Source organism: Stegodyphus dumicola, chromosome 4, assembly GCF_044657685.1.
Source record: "Stegodyphus dumicola isolate Sdum_Otavi_A_Nest chromosome 4, ASM4465768v1".
Lineage (NCBI taxonomy): Eukaryota > Metazoa > Arthropoda > Arachnida > Araneae > Eresidae > Stegodyphus > Stegodyphus dumicola.
In genome coordinates, this window is record NC_140771.1 from 19,336,425 (window position 1) to 19,349,563 (window position 13,139).

The 13,139-nt window shown below is 31.3% G+C and overlaps 1 protein-coding gene across 4 annotated transcripts in view; it reads left to right on the plus strand.

Moving 5' to 3' along the window:
• Positions 1-13,139, plus strand: part of LOC118204779 (uncharacterized) — a 90,647-nt gene that overhangs the window by 34,638 nt on the left and 42,870 nt on the right. For all 4 annotated transcript variants that reach the window (XM_085814609.1, XM_035377074.2, XM_035377072.2 and 1 more), the window contains 3 exons: positions 365-416; positions 571-625; positions 7,299-9,401. In XM_085814609.1, the coding sequence (XP_085670735.1) occupies positions 365-416; positions 571-625; positions 7,299-9,401 (2,210 nt within the window). The remainder of the gene's footprint in view (positions 1-364; positions 417-570; positions 626-7,298; positions 9,402-13,139) is intronic.

Below are 13,139 nucleotides of genomic sequence, written 5' to 3' on the forward strand. Positions count from 1 at the left end.
CCTTTTATTGTTGACATTTGAGAGCCAGCAGAGATTTTATTTTACATCTGAGAGCTATCGTGGATTTCAGATGTTATATCTGGAAATTTTTGGCCTTTTACTCTATCATTAATCTCTCAAAGATGGTCATTACAGCCATATATTGAAAGTATTAGACATTATATTGCAATAATTTTGTTATAAAATGTAAGTATGAATTCTAAATTATGGGATAAGATATCCCATAGAATAAATATGCATTCGAAGTGATTCTAACATATGTATAAAGAAAATTATTCAATTAAAATATATGTATACATTTTTTTAATGTTGTTTACAGTGGAAGAAAAAAAAATTAAAACAATTTTCCCTCCTCCTTATGTAGCATGCAGTTTTGCAATGGACGATGGAGGTCGTTGTCTGCTTGACGTGATTAAGTAAGTTATTTTCCATTTAATGAAGCATATGTGAGTAGTTAAACATATATCAGTAAATTTGAAATGAAATAAGTAATAACATTTGTATGAATTATATTGTAGTGCATGGTATAACTTTAGTGCATAATATAATTTGTACAAAATTTTTTTTTAGTGATCCACTTCTGCTGCAGTCTTTCTTGGAGAGTGGTAGTGATGAGAATTCTAAGGTAAGGCTTAAATTTTGCCTATTTAGTCTATGTCTTAAAATATATTGGGAAAATTTTTGAACTAATAATAAAATATGTACGTTTAAACAAAGAAATTGGGAAAGATGGTGCAAGAAACTGAAACATTTATAAAAACATATCTAAATATTTTTATAAAAAAGCTGGCAGTTATGAAATTATATGAACAACCATTTGTTTTTCTTGAAATAGCAGGTCCTGTATCAGTTATCTTCAAGATGCATAGCACATTTCTATAAGACTAGGTCAATCTAAGATTAGATTTGGGTTAAATTGCAAAATATTTTGAATTTCTTAAAACATTCTTGATTTTATAATATAGTATTTTTCAGTTAGATCTTTAAGTTGTATGATTTAAAATATAAGCAAAAAAATTAATTTGGAATTATTTTTATACCTGATATTTTAGATATTTTTACTTAACAAGATTTTTTTATAATTATTAATTTTTCAAAGCTATTTGTTATTATAAAATAGAACTGTTCTTTATTTTATCATAATATCATTTTCATGTTTAAAAGGGTGCTGAAATTGGGCATTCTTTCATTATTCTTCTTTTCATTCTTCTTCTTAAAAGTAACTAAAATATTATTATGCAGATTGTTTTTGATAGGTGAAAGAAATCTGCTTTTCTTAGTTTTGTACTTCAGCTATTTTTCCATTATATGGATAATACGAAGAGTTTGATCATAGATTGCAAGATAATAATAAATATATATATATATATAAGTGGGCAAGAATATTTCCATGTATCTAGTTAAAAATGGCTTTCATTAACCTTCTGTTCTTGAAAAAGAAAATTTAAGTTCAGTTTTTACTGTGAAGAGTGGTATGCAATCAACCTCCCAATTAACTATCGGGTATTGTAAAGCAATATAAAAATTAGTGTCACAAGCCACTGGCACAACAGAAAATTGTTTGTAGAAAATACAAATTATATATATATATATATATATATATATATATATATGAGAGAGAGAAAATGTTTGGAATAATTATAGTGATGGCAGATAATGTCATAGTCATTTATAACTTAATAACTTCATTTCTAATGATGATTATTTTTCCATTATGTAAAGTGTTTATTATTATTATTATTTTAAGTTCTGATTTAATTTACACAAATGATTGTATTTTGCAGATTGAACTTCTTGAAAATATTGCTAAATTATTAATACTAATTTTCAGTTAATCATAATATAGGTTATTCCTCTTTCCTATATTTAAGTTTCCCTCATATTAACCATGGATGTCATTTCAGTATTAATAACCCTACTAGTTAATTGGAAATTGGATGTATGTGAAAAACATAATTTTTGGCTACTTTGTGTACTTTTTTATACCTAACAGTTGGTCAATAATTCATTGTAATGCAAATATAACTTATTGATATGTTTCTGTAATGGTGATGGTTAAAAAGTTTAGAAAATTAATAAAATGTCTTAAAAATAGTTGTCTTAACAAAATCATATGAATTTTTTATAGATAGTTTAAATAGAACTAACCCCCTCCAACTTAGTCACAGCTGTTGTAGAAATTCCTACCGTTTTCTTGTGAAATTCTAGTGTTTTGTGGAAGAGTAATTAAGAAATTCTCTGATAAAGTCAAAATATGTGGGCAAATAAGTCAACCTTTTTATCATGGCCTAGCAGAAGGTTTGAAGAAATAAAACTGTTAAATTTTGGCAGTACATAATTCACTTTTTTATAAAATTCTACCAATTGTGTTAAGTGCAAAGAATGCTTAGAACATGCCTCTCCCTCCCTGCTTTATGTGGGTAGGTGGGGGGATTAAGAAAAGTTTGGGGGTAGGCATTTTGTCATCTGAATTGAACTCCTTTTACAGTACAACTGCTTTAAACTCCTTTTTTAAGATTGAGTAGTTTTAAGCTAAAATTTTTTTCTTTAGAAAGATTATAAGAAAAATTCTGGGTTGGCTCAAATGTTTCAAAATTAGGAGAGAGGACAAATTATTTAAAAGGGGAGGAGCTGCTTTTTATATATTGCAGAACTGACATTTAAAAGTCTCTTTCTTTATAGTAATAATTGTAAAATGTAATTTTGAAATTCGTTATTTTATGTATTTATCAAAAGCATAATCAAAATTGAAAATTAATTTTTCAAGTAATGAAATATGCATTAATTCATGAAAATGGTACACATTGTAATAAATTCATAAAAATGGTACACGTTGTAATAAATTCATAAAAATGGTACACATTGTAATTAATTCATGAAAATTGTACACCCTGTAATTTATGGATTGTGTTTTAAGCAATATCTAGGATAATTACTTTCATTTTCAAATGTCAGTATTATTGATATAATTAAAGGCGTAGTTTCACAAGATGAAAATGACATCAGTTGTGACCTTATTGAAGATTTCTCTTTCTAATAGAAAACAATTGATACTGAAATCATCTCCTTTGAATCTGCTTTTGAAAATTTTTATTTTTTTAATGTACACATAAAGATCAAACTGTGATTAAATGTAGTCGTATTTATTTGCCTGATTAATTGTGAGAAAAGAACTTGACCATTCTACCGTTATAGGTAGCGTTAGTCATAGTTAGTGTCTTTCAAAACACCATCAGAAGCTGCTATGAAATATTTTCTTCTTTTTATAATTTATTGAATGTTTATGTAATTTTAGGGTGCGTTACATGAGATAAATAATTTCTGAGGCATTTTTTAATTGTTAAATATAATGAATGTAAACTAAATAATTAATAGCTGAAGAAAATATCAAATGAAGGATAAAAGAAATTTTGAAACTGGTTATTTATGTATTGCACATATTTAAAATCAAGTGAAGTCATTTAAGCCCCGTTCACAAGAGCAGATTCAACCGGTAGTGAAAACTGGTTCTTCCAACGTGTCCCATTCACATGGGACAAGCATTAACTGCCTCGTAGAATTGGAGGTAGAACTTGGTTGAATGTTCCTTACCTCTTGGGAGCAGGGCAAAGGGGGAGATTTCCCATACTATACTGCATGGTTCACTTAATTTTAGTTACTGCTCACTGGACTGTCAGCAAAACAATCGCGCTGATAGATGTCTGGGGATGTGATAGCATCTCCCCAAAAATTAGATAGAACTGTACAAGATATGGAAATTATAGACAAATGCAGACAAGGTTATCTGATGCTAGGTATTTCAGAAATAGCGTTCAAATTCAAACTAAAGTTAAGTCAAGTGCATATCGGCTTCAACGCAACAAGGGACTCGGTATCTTTTGAATAATTAAAAAAAAAAAAAAAAAAATTAAGCATTTTCATCTACTTTTTAGGACTATTATTAAATGGTTTTGTGAGACAAAATAATTTTAAGCTGAAAAAAAGTTTTTGCTAGTAATTTTTTTTATTTAAATTTTTGAAGAAAAATTTTACAATTAAAATGCCTTTTTTCTCCTACAATTTTCAATGTCTCCCACAGTTTTTTTTTAATTGTATTTATTAGAGTGTTTTTAATAATTTCAAGGAATGATTTTGCAATTAATGAATTAGTTTCTGAGAAAAAAATAAAAATACACTTTTATCTAAAATCTTTAAAACAAATATAATCTCAGTCACATTTTCATTTCAAATAATTTTTTATTTGAAACTTAAACAGTATTTTGCAAAACCCATCCTTGTTTCTATAAAGTATATAATTTTAAATAAGCAGTAAAAATAATAAATAATTTAGTCCATACCTGTATATGTTTTAGGACTTTTAAGTAAAAGTATTTATTGAAAAAAAAAAAAAAATGCAAAAGGTTTCTCAGTTTGCATTTGCAGTTTAAAGAATACAAACTGTCTAAATAGAAATTTAATCATTTCAAATCTTTAAAATTTTATTACTGAATTTCAGTACATATATATATATATAAACAGCACTAGCTTTGATTTATATATATATATATAAACAGCACTAGCTTTGATTTATATATATATATATAAATCAAAGCTAGTGCTGTTTATTCAATTGGTAAATATAAGCATAAATTACAAACCTTTTTAAAAACCTTTTGTGGCCAGAAAAATTGCAAAAACTCATAAATTGCAAGCAGAATTTTTCTTTACCTGTTTTTGCTTTGTAAAATACGTTCAAAACAATTTTAATACATTAATTAATTATAATATTGTTGCGTGCGTACGGGTTTGTAACAGATTGATAATAGTTCGTAAATGATTGTCATTGCACTCAAATCTGATTATAGCTTAATTAAATTAATTTTATCAACAGAAACATTCAAAGTTCTAGAATTTTCCACAGAAATACTCGTACAAATGTTTAGAATATCACTAAGTGTAATCAGTAGTTATGCTTCAATCTAATAAGAACATTAAACACAATGGAATGCAAAATGCATCTTAAGAGAAAGTTCTCAGAAATATCTCCAATCTCACGCTGAACTAACAACTGGCAACAATAACAACTTATATAGCATAAATAATGTCATAAAAATAGTGTGGCGTAACGAGATTATTACTTTAAAACTGATATTTCGAATTGATGCCTAAGAAGAACCAATATTTCCCATTCTGCTTCATTGCATATCTTTCAAAAAAGTAAAAGAAATCATCCAATTAATTTCCTGTGTCATTTTTTTTAAATGTGAAAAGTTTGTTTTATAAACTGTGAAAATGTCGGAAGTTTGTAACTGATATATTTTTAGATATGAAATTTTAAAACTAATGGGCGTCAAGAAGTCTAAAAATATGAACGATTTTCAAAAATTCTCCAAAAATATTTTTTAAAAAAATTACGCTAAAAATTTCATTTAATTTTTTTTTTTTCTCCACAGTGTGTTATGGGGCAAACTATAATATTCTGAGATTCTCAGTTTATTTGTTAATATTTGTGAAAAATCATTTCAACTTTAAATTTGAAAAAAATCTAATCCTCTAAAAATCAAAAGCGTGACACCAGATCCACAAGCAATGTATGTACAAAGTTTGAGTTCTATATCTTATCGGGAAGCAGTTTAAAAATCCATGACCATCTTTTAACCATAAATAACAACTTATAAAATAATAATTAAAAAGCATATATTTTTCAGGAACCGTTACGAAAGTTCAGGTAGCAGTTGCGAAAGTACAGATTACAAAATTAACAACAGTAAACAACGTTAAAAATGTATAAACAGTATTAGAAATCTGCCAATTCGGAGATGTGATTATTCACAGAGGCTTAGGTATAAAGGGAAGGAAGATGGTGGTCTTCTGAACGGGTCCTAAAGACGAAACTCTTTTATGTCTCCTTTTTCTCCTCTTGCTAATGGCAGCTGTGCGAAGGAGTGTTGCATGTGAACAGTTAGTGAGAGTTTGTGAAGTAGCTAAAGTAGACAGCTTGTTCTTCTTGCTAACATTTATATAGAGCAGTATATACAATAAGTGGTGTTTAATGTGATCGCATTTGTTATGGCTGTTTTGACATCATTAACCGAATGGTAACATTAAGCAACGTGAAAAAACATCCTTCAAAATAGCAATGAAATTTATATAATATAAATATAACTAGATGCATAACATGTATTTACTTTCGCAGCATTTTAACTAGGAAAAGCAGAAGTTTCTTTATGAACTGTTCACAGTATCTTAAATACATTTAAGTTCACTTATGAACTGTTTAGAGTGTTTCTGGAAATTATTTCACTGGTGCTGTACCCCAATCTTAGTTCTCTGAAGTCATCCCTCATTGGAAGAAAACATGCCAATTTAAAATATAAATTCGGCAAAAAAAAAAGCAACCTTAGTTTAGTATAGTTGTTTTCAGGGAATTTATTTTTTGGAAGAAGGAGGAAAAAAAGTCTATGGAATTTTTTTCTCTTGAAGCAGAATGACATGTCTAATTACCCACAAAACTAAGATTGCTTTTCCCCCCAATTTTAAATAATTGATCAAAATGCAAACCCAACTGTTTTTCAAAGTAATCCTTTACTTAACGACACTGCTTTATCACCTGGCAATTTTCTGTAATCTATTTTTGCTTTATTTGATGACTTTCAGTTTGAAACAAATTCATTCTTTTAATACTTTGATTATATTAACCATGTTGTTGAACATAATAAGCTGCATATTTTCCATGATTTCATATACAAATCGCTAAGATTTCGGAAATTTGATAACATTAATCACAATCATATTAAGCATCCACTCTAGCAACTTGGATCAGGATTTTCAGGATTGACTTTCTTTAGGAAAAAATATGTTTATTCCAGGTCAGTGGAATAAACTGCAAGCAGTTAATAACCGTGCACCTATAGGGCTGCTAAAGGAAATAAATTTACATATAACAATTTAACGTATTTGGAAATAGATGTTTATTTCTGTGATAAAATTCAAAATAACTTTTTCCAAAAAATTCAGTGAAATGGTAGTATTTTTTAAAATTTTCTGGTGTGATATTCCACTGAATTTTTGTTTCTCTCAAACATGTTCACCTATTGAAAAGATGACCAAGACAATTTAAAATTTTATATATAGTATGGATGTGTGTTGATTTATACAGCTGTAATTGACCATTTATTGCTTCATGATTGACTTGTCCATATCTACTGTAGTAAATGTGTTCCAGTAAGATATGAATTTATCTCTGTCAACACCTTCATTTTTACCCATCATTTGATTGTTTGCATTTGCAAAAACTGTATTTTCCTCTTTTATTTTAGGATCTACAAGATGGGACTTCTTCTGAATCAGCTGTTGAAAGTCCACAGGTATCCAGGAGTTCTCATGCTTCACTTTCAAACCATATTTCATCAGCTGAACACATAGTTGAACAAACAGAGCAAATGGGGTACAGTTACGCAGTAGACAGTCAGGGTTTGTTGGCTCAAAGTGGAGTATGCCCCTCTAGTTCTGGTGGTGGGGGGATGTCGCTAGTTGTAGCATCTTCCTCAGTTGGACCACAAACGTACCAGCATGCTTCATCAAGTGGAGCTACTATTCATCATATTCCATCATCTGTTGCACACTCTTCGTTGCATCCACATTCCCCTGCTTCAGCACGACCTGCAACACCTCTTTCTCATAACATTAAGTCACCTGGTCAAGGACCTTCTTCTGTACATAGTATGCCTCCTCCTTCTCCTTTGCAGCAAACACGGTCACCTTTGCCATCTCATACACCTTCTCCAGCTCCTGCTTGGTCTCCTGCCCCACCTGTGTTATCTCCTGCCACAAGCCGAGCTCAGTCATCAATGCCTTCTGTTGCTTTCCAGCAATCTCACAATCAAATACTACAAACAACATGCAATGTGACACAGTTTGTGACTGCTTTAGCAACTCAGCAGTCTATTACTCAGAAATTAACTCTTCAGCAGCAGCAGCAATTGTTTCTGCAACAACAGTTGTCACCTGCTTCTCAACAGCAATCTGCTCCACGGCTGACAGGTGTAACTTCACCTGTGGTCACAACTGCAGCAGTTGCAGTCACTCCACCAATGGTGCAATTAATATCTGCACCACAGTCAAACGTATCTTTACCTACAAGGACGTCTCATAGTACTGTTCGTCCTATTCAACCAAAGTTACCACCGCAAATTTTGCCGAAACCTGCTACTTGCAGTGCTTCAAGTCAGTTTGTTACTCCGGCTCCTGCTCCAAAACAGACACCCCCAACACCTGTTACTGCTGGTCAGAGAACTGTAGGCGTTGGTATTCAGCCAGGAGCAACAGGCCAATTGGTCATTGGTCAAGGACAACCTGGTGTTTTCTCTGGGCCGCAGGGTACTATTGTACTTAACCAAATTATTCCAGGTGTTGGGCAAAGTCCTATTCTTATACAAGGCAATTTGAGTAACCTTGCAAATATTCCAGGACTTCAGTTAACTTTAAGGCCTCCCAGTAGTGCCTCTCCTGGTCAGCCAATGAATTCTACTACTTCTCAAAATAATGCAACTCTGATTGCTGCACTTCAAGGTCCAAGTCAGCATGCTCAGACTTTGTTTGCACAAGCAAAGTCTCCTATTCATGGTCAGCAAACTATTGTGATTCCTAATAATATAGCACATGCTGGCATAACCTCACAAAATATAAATTTGACTTCTACAGCAATACCAAATAGTAATATCATGTCATCATCCTCTCAAGGTCAGGGTTTTTTGGCTAGATCTAATATTATTCTTTCTCCAAGAGTTGTTGGTGGAAATCAAGGTTTGCAGCTGCAGCAAATACAAACTCCACAAGGTCCTATTTTAGCTTTTGCTCCTAGCCAAGCCATAGCTGTTCCTCATTTGCAAACAGCATTACAGAATGCTACATTGGGAAATGCACAGCTGGCACCTGTGACAGTCCCTATGCATGGAGTTATGGCTGCTGGTCAGGGAGTCATATCTGGCATATCCCTCCAGTCTCATGCACCACAATCTGCCTTACAACAGCAAACACAACAGAGTCTTTTCAGTACTGCAGTTCCTTTTACTAGCCATTTAGAACAGTCACCACATCAAGTGATACAAGTGCCACAGCCTCTGGCTCCACATCAAGTCTCTGTTAATCACCCAAATCAATTGCAAAGCCAGCAACAGCAAGTTGAACATTCTCCTAAGCCTGCATCTCCACCAAAGCCTTCCAAAGTTCCAAGTGTAAATTTAGAAGAATTATTGAAAGAGCATGGCATTGTGCCAGAGAACTCTCCCCCACCTTCTCCTGATTCTAATTCTCCTTCAATGGAGGATACAGTTCCTTCTCAACTGCAGCCTTCAAGTACTGTTGTACCTTCACCACATTTAATTACAGCCTTGCAGTCTCAACAAGTCTTGTTAGAACAGGTAAACATTGATTTTTTTTTCAACATTAAATATTGTATTGACTTTTTTTAACATTAAATATTGTAATTTGCTTTAAATTACACTTTTCTAACTGAATTATTTTACTTTGATAGAAATTATCTGTTTTTAAACAAATTGAAATTGAAGCAGATAAATGTTTTTAGTGAAAACGACCATGTGAAAACATTTTGGGGTGGAAGATAGCTGATAAAGCAGGAGAACTTTTGAATTATAAAAGATTATATATATTATTAAGGAAAATTACAAATATGTTCATTCTGAAAAGTTCCAAAATAAACCCCATATATTAGTTTCCAAAAATGATATGGAAAAAAACTTTTTTAATGCATGTAAATAATGAAACATGGTTTCCTTCAATGAGTTCTTTAAATCTTTTTTTATATTTTTATTTAAATGAATTAAATGTTGAACTTAAAAGTTATCATCTATTTTAAAAAGGAAAATTATCTTATAAAATTTTTGGAATTACAAATAAAATTGGCTGTTGTAAAAAATGAGTTTCTCTTATTTATCTGTTATCAAAAGTTAAAATTGCTTCCTTGAATTCTTGATGTCTCTTGGAAGTTGTTTCATTTAAGGGTTTTATTACGGTCAAAAGTCTTTAATCCGGAAAGATCTATAATCCGGATCTCAAAGCTACAAACTTTCGGCGCATGCGTAAACGTATAATACCTTTACTCATGCGCATATATGTTTACGCATGCACATAATACGTTTACGCATGCACATTTAATGTATAATGGACGGTATAAGCTAAGCTAAAATCATCTAATTATCTAATTCAGTTAATGTTACAGATTGCGTTGTTACTTAATCTTGTAATTGGATCCGGCTTATTATTTTTTGCAGACTGTTAGAGCAATTTTATAAAATTAAGCTTGAACTTTCGATTATGTCAAAAAGAATTTCCGATTCTGGAGCTGCCAAAGGATCTACAAAGCGAAAGCATGTTTTGATGTCCATCAAAAAAAAAAAGTGGAATTGCTGCAAAAAATGGATAAAGGAATATCCTTTGTTTCTCTAACCATTCCGAATCTGTTTATTAATTTCACGCTGCTCTCAGGGCGGGGGGAACATCGCGGCGGCGCATTGAACTGAAGTTGATCTGTCAGCGCTATCCTTATCTTCAAGGCAGTTGTTTTTATTTTATTTGGCTTATAATTCCTTACTGAATGTAGTATTTCATCTTGATGTACTCCGTCTTTGATATGATTTAAATCAAATTCCTCGTCATTATAAATATCTCGAATACACATCAAATAGTTTTCTGGTTGCAATTTTCTATAATGTATGCTTTAGGCATGTGCGCGTTGAAAGAAATGTTTAATAAAGTAAACAAATAAAAATTAAGCTTTTTTTTTTTTTTTTTTTGTAAATTTTGATACCCTTTAGATCATAATTGCTCTTTATTTCATAAATTATGGTTTCATATTTTTAATTTTATAATTTCTGCATGCCGTCTTACCAGATTTAATCTAATGATCTATAATCCGGAATCGCCGAAGTCCCGATGAGTCCGGATTAAAGACTTTTGACTGTATGATAGTTCTTCCAATAAAGCAAATCCTTGCTTCCTTTCTCAGCAGCCTGACAGCCCAAGGTGGGCCCTGTCCTTTTCAAGAAGCTTTTTCCAGGCCAATGTTCTCCGGCTAGCGTTTTCCACTTTTGGGTTTTTAAGACCCAAAAACATTTTTAAGGTCATTTTCTCGGCAGTCTAGCCATCTTAGATTTGGTCTGAATTTTTTTTTTTTTTTTTTTGTTTGTGTGCATTCTGATAATGTTTATTCTTTAGCATTTAATGAAATTAATGATGTCAGGTTCATTGTATGAGCAATATCTTTTTGTATTCCTTCAAAAATACTCCTCAAAACCTCCCTTTTAAAAATGCCCAACATTCCTCATTTGTTCGCATGATGGCCCAGGTATCACATGCATATATCAGAATTGGTCTTATAAAGCTCTTTATACAGTAAAACTTAGGTTTTTCTTTGAACTACACTTGATTTCATATATTTTCGTATTCCATTGAAGCATCTATTGGCTGCAGTGATTTTCTTTTATATTTCTGTAATGAGATTGTTCCTATTGTTAATTTCAGACCATAAATATGTGAAGCTGTGAACAGTTTCAAATTTATATTCTCCAGTTTCTGAGTGAGTGCCCTTGAAATCTGTTTTAGTGCATGGCATATATTTTGTTTTATTTTCATTAATTCTCAGGCCCATCCTGAGAGCCACCTTCTCTAGAGATATAAAAGCCCATTTTAGTGCTGTTGGTGTTCTAGCAATAACGATAATATTATCAGCAAAAGCCAATAACTATACAAGTTTATAAAAGATGTTTCCTCTGGTATAGCTATTTGAACCTCTTATTACTTTTTCTAGTGCCAGATTGAAAAGAAGGCATCTCAGTGCATCACCCTGTCAAATGCCATTTTTAATTTCAATTGTTTTTGAAGTTCATTCTGTATTTTTATCATAATAAAGCAAATGCCAGTAGAAATTCAGTTTAGTTCATAACGTGCAAGTTAAAGGAAAGAAATGTACTGTATCTTTTCCTTGTAACTTTTGCACGTACCCCCCTCCCAATTTGTAGAAATTAAAAATTGAATTTTGAAAAATATGTGTATTTTTTCAGAGCTTATGCTGTACTGGTTTCATTTGTTATGGACTCTTGATTAACAAACTCATTAGAGATTAAATAATTTTGAAATTTAAATAATTTTAAAATTTAATTTCCAAACAATTAAAAATTTTCTCAGTGAATAACATGATTTATTATGCTAAGTATTAAACTATTAAATGTTATAATTAACTATTGTTCAATCTATGCAAGTTATTTGTATGAAAATTCTTGTTTCTGTGAAGTTCATTTAATCTATCCTATATGATATTTAAGCTGCTTTCTGAGACAAAGTTGAATAGTAAAAGCAGAAATTGTGATGAATCATTTTAGTAATTTTTTTACTTCATATGAATTTACAGGACCCCTTTCTCAGTATAAGATTTGGTTTGGTTTGTTATTGTGGCAATGGCTCGGGGGCTATCTACCTTTGTGGAGGACTTTCTAAGGGAAATTGCCTCATATACACGTTACACATGGGGAAAACCAGGAAAATGCTCATGCAGCCAGCCCATTTGCAGGATTTAAACCTCGGACCAAACTACCAGTGTTCAGCAAAGTTACACATTTGGACACTGGTGACCCCCCTTCCCACACACAGTGTAAGGAGTTGAAAGGAAGTTAATATTTTAATGGATTTCTTTAACCATATGTCGATAACTTAATCAGTCCTAAATTAAAGATTTTTGAATTTTTAAGTATTGCTTTTAGATAACTAAAATCGCGGAAAAGAAAGGATGCAAAACTGAGAAAGAATAGCATAATATCGGTTGAATCTGTTAAGAAAAAAGTTAAGCGTACTTTAAAAGCAAAATGTTAGAAAGATTTTTAGAAATACATTTTGGTACTTATGTATTATCTATCCTGTTGACTGGCCAAGTTGCGCATGCCAGTTGTGGATGACCACGTTCTTTACAATACTGAAGTTATGATTGCCGATCATTGCAAAACTTTCTGTCAACAGTCAATGGAATAAAATTAGTATCTATATTTTTAACAAATATTCAATAATTTTTTAAAGCATTATTTATATTCTTGTAGATTATACTTATGTGTATTTAGTACTCTTTATGTGTAATATAGAAGTCTGAAATA